The following is a 21,065-nucleotide window of genomic DNA, read 5'->3' as shown; positions in this document are numbered from 1 at the left end:
TTAACCATTCAGAGTTAATGCCTCTCCTTTAACCATTCAGAGTTAATGACTCAACTTAACCATTCAGAGTTAATGACTCACCTTAACCATTCAGAGTTAATGACTCACCTTAACCATGTTAATGACTCACCTTAACCATTCAGAGTTAATGACTCACCTTAACCATGTTAATGACTCACCTGAACCATGTTAATGACTCACCTTAACCATGTTAATGACTCACCTTAACCATTCAGAGTTAATGACTCACCTTAACCATGTTAATGACTCACCTTAACCATGTTAATGACTCACCTTAATCATGTTAATGACTCACCTTAACCATGTTAATGACTCACCTTAACCATGTTAATGACTCACCTTAACCATGTTAATGACTCACCTTAACCATGTTAATGACTCACCTTAACCATGCTAATGACTCACCTTAACCATTCAGAGTTAATGTCTCACCTTAACCATTCAGAGTTAATGACTCACCTTAACCATTCAGAGTTAATGACTCACCTTAACCATTCAGAGTTAATGACTCACCTTAACCATGTTAATGACTCACCTTAACCATTCAGAGTTAATGACTCACCTTAACCATGTTAATGACTCACCTTAACCATGTTAATGACTCACCTTAACCATGTTAATGACTCATCTTAACCATGTTAATGACTCACCTTAACCATTCAGAGTTAATGACTCACCTTAACCATTCAGAGTTAATGACTCACCTTAACCATGTTAATGACTCACCTGAACCATTCAGACCTTTAACCTTTAAACACTTTTTGACCTTTTGGAACAACTTTGAAATGCAACGTTTGAGAAACGGGAAAAGAACGTCGAATTGTGATGTGAGGCGGTGAGACCTTGTTGTCCTGCTGTTCCCTCATGCAGACCATCTGCCCATGCTGTTATCTCACCTGGACTTTACATAATGGCAGCTCTGTTTACTATCTGTGTGTGTTGCCCTGCTGTGTGTGTTGCCCTGCTGTGTGTGTGTTGCCCTGCTGTGTGTGTGTTGCCCTGCTGTGTGTGTGTGTTGCCCTGCTGTGTGTGTGTGTGTGTGTGTTGCCCTGCTGTGTGTGTGTGTGTTGCCCTGCTGTGGTTGTGTGTGTTGCCCTGCTGTGGTTGTGTGTGTTGCCCTGCAGTGTTTGTGTGTGTTTGTGTGTGTCTGTTCCCTCAAGGCTTGAATTCAGTGGGTTTGAATCGGTGCCATCCGATGAATTTTTGTGCTGACTGTGCAGAAACTGTGCTGATCCATGTGTGTTTGACTTCCTCATTCTCTGGTAATGCTGGTAATAGACACACACACACACACACACACACACACACACACACACACACACACACACACACACACACACACACACACACACACACACACACACACACACACACACACACACACACACACACACACACACACACACACACACACACACACACACACACACACACACACACACACAGAGAATCAGCACTTTTAGAGAACAATGAACTAAAGTGGTCCCAACCTGAAAGTAACAAAGTGAGGAAATGGAAAGGAACTTTAGTACAGAACCCTCAGTTCCCTTTAATAGAACCAACATCAAATATATTTTAGGACAGAACCCTCTGTTCCCTTTAATACAACCAACATCAAAGATATTTTAGGACAGAACCCTCTGTTCCGTTTAATACAACCAACATCAAAGATCTTTTAGGACAGAACCTTCTGTTCCCTTTAATACAACCAACATCAAAGATCTTTTAGGACAGAACCTTCTGTTCCCTTTAATACAACCAACATCAAAGATCTTTTAGGACAGAACCTTCTGTTCCCTTTAATACAACCAACATCAAAGATCTTTTCTCTCTTTTCCCTTTTCTCTTGTTAGTATAGATGTGGTCCCTCTTGTTAAATATAGATGTGGAGTGGTCTCTCTTGTTAAATATAGATGTGGAGTGGTCTCTCTTGTTAAATATAAATGTGGAGTGGTCTCTCTTGTTAAATATAGATGTGGTCCCTCTTGTTAAATATAGATGTGGAGTGGTCTCTCTTGTTAAATATAGATGTGGAGTGGTTTCTCTTGTTAAATATAGATGTGGTCCCTCTTGTTAAATATAGATGTGGTCTCTCTTGTTATATATAGATGTGGAGTGGTTTCTCTTGTTAAATATAGATGTGGAGTGGTCTCTCTTGTTAAATATAGATGTGGAGTGGTCTCTCTTGTTAAATATAGATGTGGTCCCTCTTGTTAAATATAGATGTGGTCTCTCTTGTTAAATATAGATGTGGAGTGGTCTCTCTTGTTAAATATAGATGTGGAGTGGTCTCTCTTGTTAAATATAGATGTGGAGTGGTCTCTCTTGTTATATATAGATGTGGAGTGGTCTCTCTTGTTAAATATAGATGTGGAGTGGTCTCTCTTGTTAAATATAGATGTGGTCCCTCTTGTTAAATATAGATGTGGTCTCTCTTGTTAAATATAGATGTGGTCTCTCTTGTTAAATATAGATGTGGTCCCTCTTGTTAAATATAGATGTGGAGTGGCCCTGTGGCCCACGAGCCCTGTGATCCTCACTGAACTTCTGGAGAGAGTTTGCTGCACTGAAAGTAAAGGGGCTGAATAATTTTGCATGCCCAATTTCTCAGTTTTTGATTTGTTAAAAAAGTTTGAAATATCCAATAAATGTCGTTCCACTTCATGATTGTGTCCCACTTGTTGATTCTTCACAAAAAAATACAGTTTTATATCTTTATGTTTGAAGCCTGAAATGTGGCAAAAGCTCGCAAAGTTCAAGGGGGCCGAATACTTTCGCAAGGCACTGAATATAAACTAATCTACACTGTGGTAAACTAAACTAATATAAACGAAATATACAAACTCATCTTCACTGTGATAAACAAACATGGTTCTCAGAAAATAAGTCTGTGGTCACATGGTGATGGTTGGTGTCGTACTATTGGTTAGAAGGTTTCCCCTTTAATGAGGTTGACTGTTAAAACTGTCTCTGACATTAGACTGAGTCACACAGAGACTCCAGCTGTGCAGCGAACAGACACAAACCTACAACTGAGATATCAGCAGACTTTACAACAGTAGAAGTTACAACAGTAGAAGATACAACAGTAGAAGTTACAACAGTAGAAGTTACAACAGTAGAAGTTAAACAGTAGAAGATACAACAGTAGAAGATACAACAGTAGAAGTTACAACAGTAGAATATACAACAGTAGAAGATACAACAGTAGAAGATACAACAGTAGAAGATACAACAGTAGAAGATACAACAGTAGAAGTTACAACAGTAGAAGTTACAACAGTAGAAGATACAACAGTAGAAGTTACAACAGTAGAAGTTACAACAGTAGAAGATACAACAGTAGAAGATACAACAGTAGAAGATACAACAGTAGAAGTTACAACAGTAGAAGTTACAACAGTAGAAGATACAACAGTAGAAGATACAACAGTAGAAGTTAAAAGAGTAGATGTTTTTTTGGGGACCACAAGCGTATCAAGATGTCAAAGGGAATCTATGAATACACAAATGGATTTGAAGACGAAGAACCTAATGAAATAGAGACCATGGATATTGATGATCATATTTACAACAACAAAAGACCCATCATGCCCCGCAAGAAGGATGGAGCTGGTGAACAACATTCAGGTAACAGTTTATCCTCGTTTAATGCTAGACACTGACACATACTTACACCCCTACACACACCCCTACACACACCCCTACACACACCCCTACACACACACACACACACACACACTCGGCTGCTCTTGTCTACTATCCTGTTACCTAGTAACTTTACCCGTACCTATATGTACAGCGCTTTCAGAAAGTTTTCATCAGTGTTGTGTTCGAGACTGAGACCGGGCTGGAGGGGGCTAGACCGAGTCAAGACTGAGACCGGGCTGGAGGGGGCTAGACTGAGTCAATACTGAGACCGGGCTGGAGGGGGCTAGACTGAGACGGGCTGGAGGGGGCTAGACCGAGTCAATACTGAGACCGGGCTGGAGGGGGCTAGACTGAGACCGGGCTGGAGGGGGCTAGACCGAGTCAAGACTGAGACCGGGCTGGAGGGGGCTAGACTGAGACCGGGCTGGAGGGGGCTAGACCGAGTCAAGACTGAGACCGGGCTGGAGGGGGCTAGACTGAGACCGGGCTGGAGGGGGCTAGACCGAGTCAAGACTGAGACCGGGCTGGAGGGGGCTAGACTGAGACCGGGCTGGAGGGGGCTAGACCGAGTCAAGACTGAGACCGGGCTGGAGGGGGCTAGACCGAGTCAAGACTGAGACCGGGCTGGAGGTGGCTAGACCGAGTCAAGACTGAGACCGGGCTGGAGGTGGCTAGACCGAGTCAAGACTGAGACCGGGCTGGAGGGGGCTAGACCGAGTCAAGACTGAGACCGGGCTGGAGGTGGCTAGACCGAGTCAAGACTGAGACCGGGCTGGAGGGGGCTAGACCGAGTCAAGACTGAGACCGGGCTGGAGGGGGCTAGACCAAGTCAAGACTGAGACCGGGCTGGAGGGGGCTAGACCGAGTCAAGACTGAGACCGGGCTGGAGGGGGCGAGACCGAGTCAAGCCCGAGACCGGGAGGGGGGGGGGGGGGGGACTGAGTCAAGCCCGAGACCGGGCTGGAGGGGGCTAGACCGAGTCAAGACTGAGACCGGGCTGGAGGGGGCGAGACCAAGTCAAGCCCGAGACCGGGAGGGGGGGGGGACTGAGTCAAGCCCGAGACTGCTAGGGGGGAGAGTCAAGACTGAGACCGGAAGGGGGTTGAGACTGAGCCGAGACCGGGCTGGAGGGGGCTAGACCGAGTCAAGACTGAGACCGGGAGGGGGGGGGCCAACTGAGTCAAGACCGAGACCGGGCTGGAGGGGGCAAGACCAAGTCAAGACCGAGACCGGGAGGGGGTGGGGGGGGGGAAAGACCGAGTCAAGACCAAGACCAGAAAAATGCGAGTCCAATGGGGGGGGGGGGGGGGGGGAAGACCGAGTCAAGACCAAGACCAGAAAAATGCGAGTCCAATTCAAGACCATGATTGTAATTTAGTCAAATCACCACCATAATATGAGTTGATGTCCAATATTTCTGTGTTCATATTTCAGAACATCATACAGTTGAAGTCAAAACTTTGTACACACTTAGGAGTCATTTAAAGCTCGTTTTTCAACCACTTCACAAATTTCTTGTTAACAAACTATAGTTTTTGGCAAGTCGTTTAGGATATCTACTTAGTGCATGACACAAGTAATTTTTCCAACATTTACATTTATATTGTTTACATTTTCCAACAATTATTTCACTTACAATTCACTTTATCACTCCAGTGGGTCAGAAGATTACACGCAGAAGGGCACTTTTCGGCATTTGCGCGGCAGGCCGTGCAGCTGGGCCAGATCTTCCAGGAAGTCATTGAACGAAGTCTCTCGGGCATTCGGTTGTCGTTTCATAAAATGTTTACATTTTGGTCATTTTTCCGCTTCCAGATGACGAATGGAATCTTATTGCAAATGTATAAAACATCACCAATTACGACATGGCCATTTCTCCTAAACGGAAAAGACTTTGAAGACGGAACTTGGTGAGCATAGGTTTGGCATAATGGGCAGTTGGCCCCGAACACGATGGTGTCGAGGCCTCAACGCTTTTTTTGAGTCAAGGCCATTTTCCTGGGATTAAAGGTCAAAAACGAAAATAGAGCGCTAATTTGACCACTTCACGTCAAAGTACACGAACCTACAGTGTCAGGAAAAAAAGAAACAGCCATTATTCTATCGTAATTTACGGAATTTGATTTCTGAAATAACACACACTCATTCAACACTCTGTAAATAAGTCAGTTCTTAACGTAAAGACTCAATATACAAATTCAATATTCTGACCCCAAGGAGGATATGTGTTCACTTTCAGCTTCCTGTGTCAACCGGAATCTAAATAGTTAAAATAGTTAAAAAATATCAGATCTTTTCAAAACTTCACGTGTGATTAGGCAACCCTCATGAACTGTAAATCAGTCATTTCTCCCAACAAACGTCACACACACACACACACACACACACACACACACACACACACACACACACACACACACACACACACACACACAGCAAGGAGGGAGTGACACAGTGCGGTGCTTAAAGAAACTCAGAGCCTAGGCCGTGCCGAGTTCAACGAGATGCCCTGCTTGACCGTAGCTTGCTCGGTCTGAGCGCAGCGACCGTGAAAAACTAGGCCTAAAATGAAGCGTGGCCCTAAAATTTCAGGTGCTTTTGGGGGAACCGTTACGGTTAGAAGCACAGTTCAACTTTAAGAATGTTCCTGAGGTCCTCCCGATCTGTGCAAGCCTAACCTTGACTGTGTGGTATTAACCCTTAGAAAACAGTTTGCAATGACTTCTCTCCCCATAGGAATACATTTCCGATGAGTGCTCGGTGAGTTATGTGGCTCTAGAAGGTTCTCAGACCCAGAAACAGCCTCGTACATTTGCAATAACTTCAATTCATTTTGACCTTCACGAAAATGACGACATTTAGAAAAGGCCCAGAGTCGCAAGACTAGGTGCATTGAAACTGCCTCGGCCCGTAGAGACGGACCCTAACGTTTCTGGCACATTGTTTTTTAATGCCTTTAGGGGGGTGCAAGGGGTCCACAGTTGGTGAGGGAGCACCCGGTCATTTGGACATTTTTCAAAAAATCGTTAAAAAAACAACAGAGTCGATAAACTGGGGGGAGAGTTTGTGGGATTCCACCCGTACCTTCTGCGCTTGTCGGCGATGCCTGGAGGTGGTCTTGAGGAGGACTGACTGCGCTCTCCTCCAGGTACGACAACAGTGGCGGACAAACATCTGGGCAGACGATATGCCGACCTCTTCTTCCCGCTCGGGGGAGAGCGGGAGTTGATTCCCCAGGGAACACTCAAATGGCGACAGGCCCGTGGCAGAGCCGGGAAGGGAGTTGCGGGCGTATTCAACCCACACAAGCTGCTGGCTCCAGGTGGTGGGGTTGGCGGAGACCAGGCAGCGCAGAGTAGTCTCGAGGTCCTGGTTGGCTTGCTCTGACTGGCTGTTGGACTGTGGGTGGAAACCAAGAGGACAGGCTGGCCGATGACCCAATGAGGGTGCAGAACGCCTTCCAGAACTGGGACGGAACTGAGGACCCCGGTCGAAGACCATGGCCACGGGCAGTCCATGGATCTGGAACACGTGCTGCACCATGAGCTGGGCCGTCTCTTTGGCAGAGGGTAGTTTGGGGAGAGGAATGAAGTGGGCGGCTTTGTAAAACCGGTCGACCACAGTCAAGATGACAGTGTTGCCCTCAGACAGGGGGGAGACCTGTGACGAAATCCAGGAATATGTGGGACCAGGGACAGTGAGGGACAGGCAGAGGTTGAAGTAAACCAGCTGGAGCTTGCCAAGGAGTCTTGTTCTGCTCACAGACCGTGCAACCGGTGACAAACGCGGCGACATCCGGAACCATAGTAGGCCACCAAAAGCGTTGTCGCACGAAGGCCAGGGTCCGACTGGAGCCTGGGTGGCAGGCAAGCCTGGGAGAATGGGCCTACTTCAGGACCGGAGTGGACAGCGTCAGGCACAAATATTTGGTTATCTGGGACCCCCCAGGGTACGGCTGGGACCACTGTTTCTCCCGGACCTGTTTCCTTATACCCCAGCTGATTGCCGTCGCCAAGCATGAGGTGGGAAGGATGGTCTCGAGCTCTGGGGTGGAAACTGTGGCTATAGCGGCAAAACAGGGCATCCGGCTTGAAGTTCTTAGACTCTGGCCGGTAAGAGAGGGAAAAGTTGAACAGGGTGAACAACAGGGCCCATCTTGCTTGCCTGGAGTTGAGGCGCTTGGCGGTGCGGAGATACTCCAGGTTTTTGTGGTCGGTTCACACAATCAAAGGATGTTTTGCCCCTTCCAGCCAGTGCATCCATTCCTCCAATGCCGTCTTCTCTGCGAGAAGCTCCCAATTCCCCACAGCGTAGTTCCTCTCCGTGGCATTGAGGCGGTGGGAGATGAAGGTGCAGGGATGCAGTTTAACTTCCAGGGCAGAACGTTGTGACAGGACAACCCCCACTCCGACATCCGACGCATCGGCCTCTACCACGAACTAACGGGAAGGGTCATGATGGGGCAGCAGGGTAGCCTAGTGGTTAGAGCTTTGGACTAGTAACCGGAAGGTTGCAAGTTCAAATCCCCAGAGCTGACAAGGTACAAATCTGTCGTTCTGCCCCTGAACAGGCAGTTCAGAACCCACTGTTCCTAGGCCGTCATTGAAAATAAAAATGTGTTCTTAAAACCTGTTGATGCCAGGAGTTCCTCTAGAGGAACTCCCCCCCCCCCCGTTCAGCTCAAACCGTGGCGCATGGAACGCAAAAATATTCTTAGAAATATTTAACCTCCACACATTAACAAGTCCAATAGCTCAAATGAAAGATAAACACCTTGTTCATCTACCCAGCATGTCAGATTGTTTAAATGTTTTACGGCGAAAACACACCACATATTTATATTAGACCAACCCCGAAACCAAGACAAGAGGCAGCCATTTTGTCCCAGAAAATATAAAATTATAAAAGCAGGATTAAAAAATAAATCATTCACTAACCTTTTGAAAATCTTCATCAGATGACAGTAATAGGACATGTTACACAGTACATTTTTTTTTTTCAATAATATGCCATTTATATCCATAAATGTCCATTTACATTGAGTTCATGTTCAGAAATTACTCAAAAATGTCCGCAGGAAATCTAGGTAGCGCGGCAAGATAACGTAAATAGACATCATAAACTTTGACTAAATATACATGTTCTACATATAGTTAGAAAGATACACTGCTTCTTTATGCAACCGCTTTGTTACATTTATTTTTAACGTTACAGAAATCGCACACTATTGAATATGCTGAGACGGCGCTCAGATACAAGCTACATTTCTCCGTAATGTTGGAGTCAACAGAAACACAGATTTAAGCATAAATATTCCCTTACCTTCGATGGTCTTCGTTCAGAATGTTCTGGAAGGCTTCATACTTACCCAATACATCGTTTGGTTTCAAGTCTTGCGTCTTTGTATTAGCTACTGCTAATAACATCAGCTGAAATGCACCCAAAATGTCCTCTGGTCCGGAAAAGTTGCGCATCAAAACTTCAAAATTACATATTATATGTCGACTAAACAGGTCAAACTAAGTGCAGAAGCAAGCTTTATGATGTTTTAAACACACAAAACAAATTTCAATTCAACTGGGCATCGTTTGCTCTTCCCAGGAGTGCTGGAACAAAGGAATGGCTGTGACCAATTCGCGCCCTAACGCACAGGTTTTTTCTCGCGGCACTTACTCAAATCACTCCCATAGGGCCAATTAAACGCTCTACAGAATGAGGACATCTAGTGGAAGAGATAGAAAGTGTCCCCAGATCCATAAGTGGTTGGGAAGGGTGGGGGCGATGACGTCAAAGTTGCTCCAACTTTCATGACCACAAAACTAGTTTGGAAGAATGCATGCCCTGTGAGTTCTGCTATACTTACAGACATAATTCCAACGGTTTTAGAAGCTTTAGAGTGTTTTCTATCCAATAATAATTATTATATGCATATATTAGCAATTTTTGACATTTTGTTTTCAGTTTACTAGGGGTGCCCAATTCCTCCAAAGGGGGCGTAAATCTGCCATGTCCTCAACATTAACTGACTTGCCTAGTTAAATAAAGGTAAAAAAAAGAACTGTAACTCTGCAAACTCCAGCATTGTCATGCCTGCTCCCTTCTCACCCTGGTGCTCGAAGGCGCCAGGCTTCCCAGCATTACGCACTCCTGCCTTTCCCTGTACCGCGTATTCCTCCACTGCTGCAGTGACTGTCGAATGTGGTTGTTCTGCCCGTGTGCTGACTCTGTGCCTGTCTTATTTAATGTCTGTTCCTAATTAAATTTTGACTCCTTATTAATTTGTAAACATTTCTAAAAACATATTTCCAGGAGAGTGACAATTATTTTTTTATTTCATTCAGACTAACACAAAATGGTGGTAAATTCATTTTCGGGTTACCTTGTACCCCTGCACATCCACACTGTATTGTTACCCCCCATGATATTTTTTACTTGTTAATGCTATTCGTTATTTAATCCTCGTCTGTATTTATATTTATTTCTCTCTGCATTGTTGGAAAATGACCCATGGGTCAGCATTTCACTATTAGCATACGCCTGTTGTTTTATGAAGTACTTAACAAATGGAATTTGATCGTGATTGAAATAGCTTCCGGCAGTCATTTTGGGTGCCTGAACTCATGCATGTTTAAGCAAATATTCTGTTAGAGGTTCTGGAAGTCAAGCAGTAGAACATGTGAGGTTCTGGAACTCAGTTCTGGTGTTCTGTTCCATGTTCCTTGTGTATTTCCCTCAGTGATTCAAAGAGCAACTGGAAAGAAAAACATATGTATATACATTGATCAAGTTCTAATGATAATGATATGTACTTCAGTGTATCTTTGGAGGTGGAAGAGACATTTCCCAACTGCTGCAGTGTGTCTGGGGCTGCTGTGTGTTCTCCTACTGGCTTGGATCATAGGCCTGTTACTCTCCCGTGAGTTTGATATGTTCTCATTCAAACATTCTTCATCATCAGTGGTGTAATGACCAGGGATCAATTACATTTCAATACCATTCAATTTAATTCAGAAAAAACACCAAATTCCAATTCCACACGTTTCTAATTGAAAATTATTCCAGTGTACTTCCTGAATTGACTGAAATTGAAATTGACATCAGTCTGGGTCATGTCTCATTAACTTTTCCACTTTTATCTTGGTTGTTGATTGTATTATTTCACAGAGAGAAACCAATTGACCAGTTTCGACACCCTGACCAAAGAGAGAGACCAGCTACAGACCAGTTTCAACACCCTGACCAAAGAGAGAGACCAGATACAGACCAGCTACAACACCCCGACCAAAGTGAGAGACCAGCTACAGACCAGCTACAAAACCCTGACCAAAGAGAGAGACCAGCTACAGACTAGCAACAACATGCTGACCAAAGAGAGAGACCAGCTACAGACCAGATACAACACCCTGACCAAAGAGAGAGACCAGCTACAGACCAGCTACAACACCCTGACCAAAGAGAGAGACCAGCTACAGACCAGCTACAACACTCTGACCAAAGAGAGAGACCAGCTACAGACCAGCTACAACACCCTGACCGAAGAGAGAGACCAGCTACAGACCAGTTCCAACACCCTGACCAAAGAGAGAGACCAGCTACAGACCAGTTCCAACAACCTGACCAAAGAGAAAGACCAGATACAGACCAGCTACAACACCCTGACCAAAGAGAGAGACCAGCTACAGACCAACTACAACACCCTGACCAAAGAGAGAGACCAGCTGCAGACCAGTAACAACACCCTTACTGCAGAAAGAGACCAGCTGCAGACCAGCTACAACACCCTGACCAAACAGAGAGACCAGCTACAGACCAGCTACAACTCCCTGACCAAAGAGAGAGACCAATTACAGACCAGCTACAACACCCTGACCAAAGAGAGAGACCAGCTCCAGACCAGTAACAACACCCTTACTGCAGAAAGAGACCAGCTGCAGACCAATTATAACACCCTGACCAAACAGAGAGACCGGCTACAGACCAGCTGCAACACCCCGACTGCAGGAAGAGACCAGATACAGACTAACAACAACAGCCTGACTGAAGAAAGAGACCAGCTACAAAAAGAGGCAGAATGTCTGAAACATTCTTTAGTTCAGAAAGGTGAGTGAAATTGGCTAACGACTGTTCTGTTATCAGTTCACATGACACGTACAAACAGGCAATTCTACTTCCATTTAAGGAAATATGTGAGAATAAAGCGGACTTCCGGAACCGTCCATTAGTCACGTTGACCTCTCCCCTCCCCCTCACAGGTAACACATTGACCTCTCCCCTCCCCCTCACAGGTAACACGCTGACCTCTCCCCTCCCCCTCACAGGTAACACGCTGACCTCTCCCCTCCCCCTCACAGGTTACACGCTGACCTCTCCCCTCCCCCTCACAGGTAACACGTTGACCTCTCCCCTCCCCCTCACAGGTAACACGTTGACCTCTCCCCTCCCCCTCACAGGTAACACGCTGACCTCTCCCCTCCCCCTCACAGGTAACACGTTGACCTCTCCCCTCCCCCTCACAGGTAACACGCTGACCTCTCCCCTCCCCCTCACAGGTAACACGCTGACCTCTCCCCTCCCCCTCACAGGTAACACGCTGACCTCTCCCCTCCCCCTCACAGGTAACACGCTGACCTCTCCCCTCCCCCTCACAGGTAACACGTTGACCTCTCCCCTCCCCCTCACAGATAACACGCTGACCTCTCCCCTCCACCTCACAGGTAACACGTTGACCTCTCCCCTCCCCCTCACAGGTAACACGCTGACCTCTCCCCTCCCCCTCACAGGTAACACGTTGACCTCTCCCCTCCCCCTCACAGGTAACACGCTGACCTCTCCCCTCCCCCTCACAGGTAACACGTTGACCTCTCCCCTCCCCCTCACAGGTAACACGCTGACCTCTCCCCTCCCCCTCACAGGTAACACGTTGACCTCTCCCCTCCCCCTCACAGGTAACACGCTGACCTCTCCCCTCCCCCTCACAGGTAACACGTTGACCTCTCCCCTCCCCCTCACAGGTAACACGCTGACCTCTCCCCTCCCCCTCACAGGTAACACGCTGACCTCTCCCCTCCCCCTCACAGGTAACACGCTGACCTCTCCCCTCCCCCTCACAGGTAACACGCTGACCTCTCCCCTCCCCCTCACAGGTAACACGTTGACCTCTCCCCTCCCCCTCACAGATAACACGCTGACCTCTCCCCTCCCCCTCACAGGTAACACGCTGACCTCTCCCCTCCCCCTCACAGGTAACACGCTGACCTCTCCCCTCCCCCTCACAGGTAACACGTTGACCTCTCCCCCCCCCCTCACAGGTAACACGCTGACCTCTCCCCTCCCCCTCACAGGTAACACGCTGACCTCTCCCCTCCCCCTCACAGGTAACACGTTGACCTCTCCCCCCCCCCCTCACAGGTAACACGCTGACCTCTCCCCTCCCCCTCACAGGTAACACGTTGACCTCTCCCCTCCCCCTCACAGGTAACACGCTGATCTCTCCCCTCCCCCTCACAGGTAACACGCTGACCTCTCCCCTCCCCCTCACAGGTAACACGCTGACCTCTCCCCTCCCCCTCACAGGTAACACGCTGACCTCTCCCCTGCCCCTCACAGGTAACACATTGACCTCTCCCCTCCCCCTCACAGGTAACACGCTGACCTCTCCCCTCCCCCTCACAGGTAACACGTTGACCTCTCCCCTCCCCCTCACAGGTAACACGCTGACCTCTCCCCTCCCCCTCACAGGTAACACGTTGACCTCTCCCCTCCCCCTCACAGGTAACACGAATGACCTCTCCCCTCCCCCTCACAGGTAACACTCTGACCTCTCCCCTCCCCCTCACAGGTAACACGTTGACCTCTCCCCTCCCCCTCACAGGTAACACTCTGACCTCTCCCCTCCCCCTCACAGGTAACACGCTGACCTCTCCCCTCCCCCTCACAGGTAACACGTTGACCTCTCCCCTCCCCCTCACAGGTAACACTCTGACCTCTCCCCTAACCCTCACAGGTAACACTCTGACCTCTCCCCTCCCCCGGACTTCCATTCCGTCCATTAGTTAGTGTCCCGTCTTCCTTGACTGTCTGATTGATACTTAATTCATTGTTGTATTAACGTGACTAAAGCAAGAAATGTTCAACTTATAGTGTGTCCGGACGGATGGAAGAAGCTTGGTAGCAGTTGTTACTACGTCTCTACTGAGACAAAATCCTGGGAGGAGAGCAGACAGGACTGCAGAAATCGAGGAGCAGACCTGGTGGTCATCAAGAGTGAAGACGATCAGGTGTGTGTGTGACGTAGAGAGAAAAAAAGAGAGATAGAGATAACGAGCAGTAATGACTATGTTTTAACAATGTTGTCTCTCTCCCACAACTACAGACATTTGTCAATTGGTTATGCGGGGTAAAGAACTATGTCTGGATTGGTCTGACTGACTCTGTTTCTGAGGGGACCTGGAAATGGGTGGACGACACACCACTGACCACAAAGTAAGACATTAATGAATTCTGTGTCACTATGACATCACTGTCTGGAGTATGAGGTTTGGAGTGGACAGCCTGATTATATGTGTTGTTTCTTCTACAGGTATTGGAACAGTGGACAGCCTGATTATATGTGTTGTTTCTTCTACAGGTATTGGAACAGTGGACAGCCTGATTCTATGTGTTGTTTGTCCTACAGGTATTGGAACAGTGGACAGTCTGATTCTGTGTTGTTTCTTCTACAGGTATTGGAACAGTGGAAAGCCTGATTCTGTGTTGTTTCTTCTACAGGTATTGTAACAGTGGACAGTCTGATTCTGTGTTGTTTCTTCTACATGTATTGGAACAGTGGACAGCCTGATTCTATGTGTTGTTTCTTCTACAGGTATTGGAACAGTGGACAGTCTGATTCTATGTTTGTCCTACAGGTATTGGAACAGTGGACAGCCTGATTCTATGTGTTGTTTGTCCTACAGGTATTGAAACAGTGGACAGTCTGATTCTGTGTTGTTTCTTCTACAGGTATTGGAACAGTGGACAGCCTGATTCTATGTGTTGTTTCTCCTACAGGTATTGGAACAGTGGACAGCCTGATTCTGTGTTGTTTCTTCTACAGGGATTGGAACAGTGGACAGTCTGATTCTGTGTTGTTTCTTCTACAGGTATTGGAACAGTAAAGACCCTAATGGTGGAGGAGCAGAGAACTGTGTGTATTTCTACTCCTGGTCATCAGACACAGGAGAATGGTGGGACTATGACTGTTCCTATAAATACAGATGGATCTGTAAAAAATAGGATTCTTCTGGGTTCTCTGTCTGAACTGGTAAATTGGATTCTCCTTGGTCGTCTCTCTGAACTGCTAAATAGGATTCTCCTTGGTCGTCTCTCTGAACTGCTAAATATGAATCTCCTTGGTCGTCTCTCTGTACTGCTAACTAGGATTCTCGTTGGTCGTCTCTCTGAACTGCTAAACAGGATTCTCATTGGTCGTCTCTCTGAACTTCTAAATAGGATTCTCCTTGGTAGTCTCTCTGTACTGCTAACTAAGGATCTCCTTGGTAGTCTTTCTGTACTGCTAAATATGATTCTCCTTGGTCGTCTCTCTGAACTGCTAACTAGGATTCTCCTTGGTCGTCTCTCTGTACTGCTAACTAGGATTCTCCTTGGTTGTCTCTCTGAACTGCTAAATATGATTCTCCTTGGTCGTCTCTCTGAACTGCTAACTAGGATTCTCCTTGGTTGTCTCTCTGAACTGCTAACTAGGATTCTCCTTGGTCGTGTCTCTGAACTGCTAAATATGATTCTCCTTGGTCGTCTCTCTGTACTGCTAACTAGGATTCTCGTTGGTCGTCTCTCTGAACTGCTAAACAGGATTCTCCTTGGTCGTCTCTCTGAACTGCTAAATAGGATTCTCTTTGGTAGTCTCTCTGTACTGCTAACTAAGGATCTCCTTGGTCGTCTCTCTGAACTGCTAAATATGAATCTCCTTGGTAGTCTCTCTGCACTGCTAAATATGATTCTCCTTGGTCGTCTCTCTGAACTGCTAACTAGAATTCTCCTTGGTCGTCTCTCTGTACTGCTAACTAGGATTCTCCTTGGTTGTCTCTCTGAACTGCTAAATATGATTCTCCTTGGTTGTCTCTCTGTACTGCTAACTAGGATTCTCCTTGGTCGTCTCTCTTCGGGGCAAAGAGAGGACAACTCGATGGCACCAATGTTTTCTATAGCACAAAACTCCCATCAGGATGTGTAACAAACAGTTTGGCTCCAGTAACAGAGGTGGACGGTGGGGGACGCGGTCCTTCGTTGCTACCGCATCGGGGACCCGCTCAACTGATTCCCCTGGGGGGGGGGGGGGGGGGGGGGGGGGGGAAGAAAGGGCTTCTAACCTAGGGGCACGTCCCCAGTGGCAGTCAGGGGGCCAGCCAACAAATCACACCGTGTCCTGGCCTGTATCCTCTCGGACGGAGCACAGACCCCTTCCCCCGTGCCAAAGCTCTCCCCTCAGCACTTTTCACAAGAAACTGAGACAGGAAGACCTACTTCCTGTCGTCACCAAGCACCGTCTCCAAATCTCATTGTACTGGCCGTTTGTCATACAAGGTCTTTGTCACATCCAGGCGTCATGCCGAAGGCACAGAGCAAAAATATGATGAAAGGGGCAAATATGTTACATGGTAGATACAGTATCTGACATGGTAGATGCAGTATGTTACAATACAGTATGTTACATGGTAGAAACAGTATGTTACAATACAATATGTTACATGGTAGATACAGTATGTTACAATACAGTATGTTACATTGTAGATACAGTATGTTACAATACAGCATGTTACATGGTAGATACAGAATGTTACATGGTAGATACAGTATGTTACATGGTAGATACAATATGTTACATGGTAGATACAGTATGTTACATGGTAGATACAGTATGTTACATGGTAGATACAGTATGTTACAATACAGTATGTTACATAGTAGATACAGTATATTACATGGTAGATACAGTATGTTACATGGTAGATACAGTTTGGTTGCTCCTTTAGCTTCTATCCAATAACAAACTACTTCCTGCTTATGCAGTTTACCTTGTCAAACACATGATAAAACCAAGAGAATGAAAAGAAAACAAAATAAATACAATAACAATACAATGAACTGACATGTCTACTGTATACTAGTTGATCCAAAATGGAGTCTAGAAGGACTGTTCTCTACTATATACTAGTTGATCCAACATGGAGTCTAGAAGGACTGTTGTCTACTGTATACTAGTTGATCCAAAATGGAGTCTAGAAGGACTGTTCTCTACTGTATACTAGTTGATCCAACATGGAGTCTAGAAGGACTGTTCTCTACTATTTACTAGTTGATCCAAAATGGAGTCTAGAAGGACTGTTGTCTACTATATACTAGTTGATCCAACATGGAGTCTAGAAGGACTGTTCTCTACTATTTACTAGTTGATCCAAAATGGAGTCTAGAAGGACTGTTGTCTACTATATACTAGTTGATCCAACATGGAGTCTAGAAGGACTGTTCTCTACTATTTACTAGTTGATCCAAAATGGAGTCTAGAAGGACTGTTCTCTACTATATAATAGTTGATCCAACATGGAGTCTAGAAGGACTGTTGTCTACTATATACTAGTTGATCCAAAATGGAGTCTAGAAGGACTGTTGTCTACTGTATACTAGTTGATCTAACATGGAGTCTAGAAGGACTGTTGTCTACTGTATAATAGTTGATCCAACATGGAGTCTAGAAGGACTGTTCTCTACTATATACTAGTTGATCCAACATGGAGTCTAGAAGGACTGTTGTCTACTATATACTAGTTGATCCAACATGGAGTCTAGAAGGACTGTTGTCTACTGTATACTAGTTGATCCAACATGGAGTCTAGAAGGACTGTTGTCTACTGTATACTAGTTGATCCAACATGGAGTCTAGAAGGACTGTTGTCTACTGTATACTAGTTGATCCAACATGGAGTCTAGAAGGACTGTTGTCTACTATATACTAGTTGATCCAACATGGAGTCTAGAAGGACTGTTCTCTACTATATACTAGTTGATCCAACATGGAGTCTAGAAGGACTGTTCTCTACTATATACTAGTTGATCCAAAATGGAGTCTAGAAGGACTGTTCTCTACTATATACTAGTTGATCCAAAATGGAGTCTAGAAGGACTGTTGTCTACTGTATAATAGTTGATCCAAAATGGAGTCTAGAAGGACTGTTGTCTACTGTATACTAGTTGATCTAACATGGAGTCTAGAAGGACTGTTCTCTACTGTATAATAGTTGATCCAACATGGAGTCTAGAAGGACTGTTGTCTACTGTATACTAGTTGATCCAACATGGAGTCTAGAAGGACTGTTGTCTACTGTATACTAGTTGATCCAACATGGAGTCTAGAAGGACTGTTGTCTACTGTATACTAGTTGATCCAACATGGAGTCTAGAAGGACTGTTGTCTACTGTATACTAGTTGATCCAACATGGAGTCTAGAAGGACTGTTGTCTACTGTATACTAGTTGATCCAACATGGAGTCTAGAAGGACTGTTCTCTACTATATACTAGTTGATCCAACATGGAGTCTAGAAGGACTGTTGTCTACTGTATACTAGTTGATCCAACATGGAGTCTAGAAGGACTGTTCTCTACTATATACTAGTTGATCCAACATGGAGTCTAGAAGGACTGTTCTCTACTATATACTAGTTGATCCAACATGGAGTCTAGAAGGACTGTTGTCTACTGTATACTAGTTGATCCAACATGGAGTCTAGAAGGACTGTTCTCTACTATATACTAGTTGATCCAACATGGAGTCTAGAAGGACTGTTGTCTACTGTATACTAGTTGATCCAAAATGGAGTCTAGAAGGACTGTTGTCTACTGTATAATAGTTGATCCAACATGGAGTCTGGAAGGACTGTTCTCTACTGTATAATAGTTGATCTAACATGGAGTCTGGAAGGACTGTTCTCTACTATATACTAGTTGAACCAACATGGAGTCTAGAAGGACTGTTCTCTACTATATAATAGTTGATCTAACATGGAGTCTAGAAGGACTGTTCTCTACTATATAATAGTTGATCTAACATGGGGTCTAGAAGGACTGTTCTCTACTGTATAATAGTTGATCTAACATGGAGTCTGGAAGGACTGTTCTCTACTATATACTAGTTGATCCAACATGGGGTCTAGATGGACTGTTCTCTACTATATAATAGTTGAACCAACATGGAGTCTAGAAGGACTGTTCTCTACTATATAATAGTTGATCTAACATGGAGTCTAGAAGGACTGTTCTCTACTATATAATAGTTGATCTAACATGGGGTCTAGAAGGACTGTTCTCTACTGTATAATAGTTGATCTAACATGGAGTCTAGAAGGACTGTTCTCCACTATATAAAAGTTGATCTAACATGGGGTCTAGATGGACTGTTCTCTACTATATAATAGTTGATCTAACATGGAGTCTAGATGGACTGTTCTCAACTGTATAATAGTTGATCTAATATGGAGTCTAGAAGGACTGTTCTCTACTATATAATAGTTGATCTAACATGGAGTCTAGAAGGACTGTTCTCTACTATATAATAGTTGATCTAACATGGAGTCTAGAAGGACTGTTCTCTACTGTATAATAGTAGATCTAACATGGAATCTAGAAGGACTGTTCTCTACTGTATAATAGTTGAACCAACATGGAGTCTAGAAGGACTGTTCTCTACTATATAATAGTTGATCTAACATGGAGTCTAGAAGGACTGTTCTCTACTGTATAATAGTTGATCTAACATGGAGTCTAGAAGGACTGTTCTCTCTACTGTATAACAGTTGATCTAACATGAAGTCTAGCAGGGTTCACGGGAAGCCAGGGTAGGCTGTACAAAAACATCACTGGCAGGGGAATTAATGATCATCTTGGGGGGGTCTCCGTTGTGGTATGCTGCTCTGATAGATAGTCCACGGAATTACTCTAGTAACGTCTTAAAACCCTGGTCATGGCGTCCCGACTGTGTATGGAGACCTTCCATAAGCCTCTGAAGTAGCTCCTCATGTTTTTCAATTGGACTCCCTGCAGGGAGACAACTTTGAAGAGCCGGGCTGAGTCGGCTGGGTGAGTCGTGACCAGTTCATTGTGTAATGACAAAGAGACAGAGACAGATACAGGAGGCAGAAGGTTTGAGTCTCTGATATTTATTGAAATACAAGGGTTAGGCAATGGGCAGGTCAGGGACAGGCAGAAGTTCATAAACAAGGTCAGAGTCCGAAAGGTACAGTGGGGGGAGACAGCCTCGAGGTCAAGGCAGGCTGAATGGTCAGGCAGACAGCCTCGAGGTCAAGGCAGGCTGAATGGTCAGGCAGGTGGGCTCAGTGTCAAGGCAGGCTGAATGGTCAGGCAGACAGGCTCGAGGTCAAGGCAGGCTGAATGGTCAGGCAGGTGGGCTCAGTGTCAAGGGCAGGCTGAATGGTCAAGCAGGTGGGCTCAGTGTCAAGGCAGGCTGAATGGTCAGGCAGGTGGGCTCAGTGTCAAGGCAGGCTGAATGGTCAGGCAGGTGGGCTCAGTGTCAAGGCAGGCTGAATGGTCAGGCAGGTGGTCTGGGTGTCAAGGGCAGGCTGAATGGTCAGGCAGTTGGGCTCAGTGTCAAGGACAGGCTGAATGGTCAGGCAGGTGGGCTCAGTGTTAGGGCAGGCTGAATGGTCAGGCAGACAGGCTCGAGGTCAAGGCAGGCTGAATTGTCAGGCAGGTGGGCTCAGTGTCAAGGCAGGTTGAATGGTCAGGCAGGTGGGCTGGGTGTCAAGGCAGGCTGCCAAAATATTTCAAACTACTTTCCTAATACAACGTTAGGTATTTTTAAACGTTAATAATCGATGAAATTGTAGACGGGGCAATCTGTATTCAATACATGAACGGAAAGAAACCAGCTCTGCTTTTCACGTCTTGCGCAACTCACAAAAGTGTCCCCAGTTCCGAGTTGGCCTACTTCTTCATAGCGCAAAGGAATAACCTCAACCATATTCCAAAGACTGGCGACATCGTGTGGAAGCGGTAGGAACTGAAAATAGGTTCCTATTAAATATCCAATGGCAAAGACAATTTAGTGAACGGAGAGGGGAAAGAAAAAGAAAAAAAAATCTGAAAAGTTAGTACTCGGGGTTTTGCCTGCTACATAAGTTCTGTTATACATAATTCAAACAGTTTTAGAAACCTCAGAGTGTTTTCTATCCAAATCTATCCTCTTGCTTGTGCCTGTAGGTTTCCCCTGGTAACGTTGCGACTGTAAAAAGGTTTGTAATTACCTGACAAAATCTTAGTCTGGGATTTAACCCACCGTCTCGCCGTCTCGCAACGAGAGAAGAGAAGAAATATAACTTATAACCA

General features: G+C 45.7%; 1 protein-coding gene across 1 annotated transcript in view; it reads left to right on the top strand.

The window, feature by feature from the left end:
- The first annotated feature begins 7,552 nt into the window (after positions 1 to 7,552).
- LOC139394179 (girdin-like) overlaps positions 7,553 to 21,065 on the top strand; it is a 49,546-nt gene continuing 36,033 nt past the window's right edge. Inside the window, exons 1-4 of the mRNA XM_071142221.1 lie at positions 7,553 to 7,621; positions 7,671 to 7,784; positions 7,965 to 8,022; positions 10,837 to 11,754. Of these exons, the coding sequence (XP_070998322.1) occupies positions 7,553 to 7,621; positions 7,671 to 7,784; positions 7,965 to 8,022; positions 10,837 to 11,754 (1,159 nt within the window). The remainder of the gene's footprint in view (positions 7,622 to 7,670; positions 7,785 to 7,964; positions 8,023 to 10,836; positions 11,755 to 21,065) is intronic.

The sequence above is a fragment of the Oncorhynchus clarkii genome, unplaced genomic scaffold (genome assembly GCF_045791955.1).
Source record: "Oncorhynchus clarkii lewisi isolate Uvic-CL-2024 unplaced genomic scaffold, UVic_Ocla_1.0 unplaced_contig_8380_pilon_pilon, whole genome shotgun sequence".
Classification (NCBI taxonomy): Eukaryota; Metazoa; Chordata; class Actinopteri; order Salmoniformes; family Salmonidae; genus Oncorhynchus; species Oncorhynchus clarkii.
This window is presented reverse-complemented; position numbering and strand designations above follow the sequence as displayed.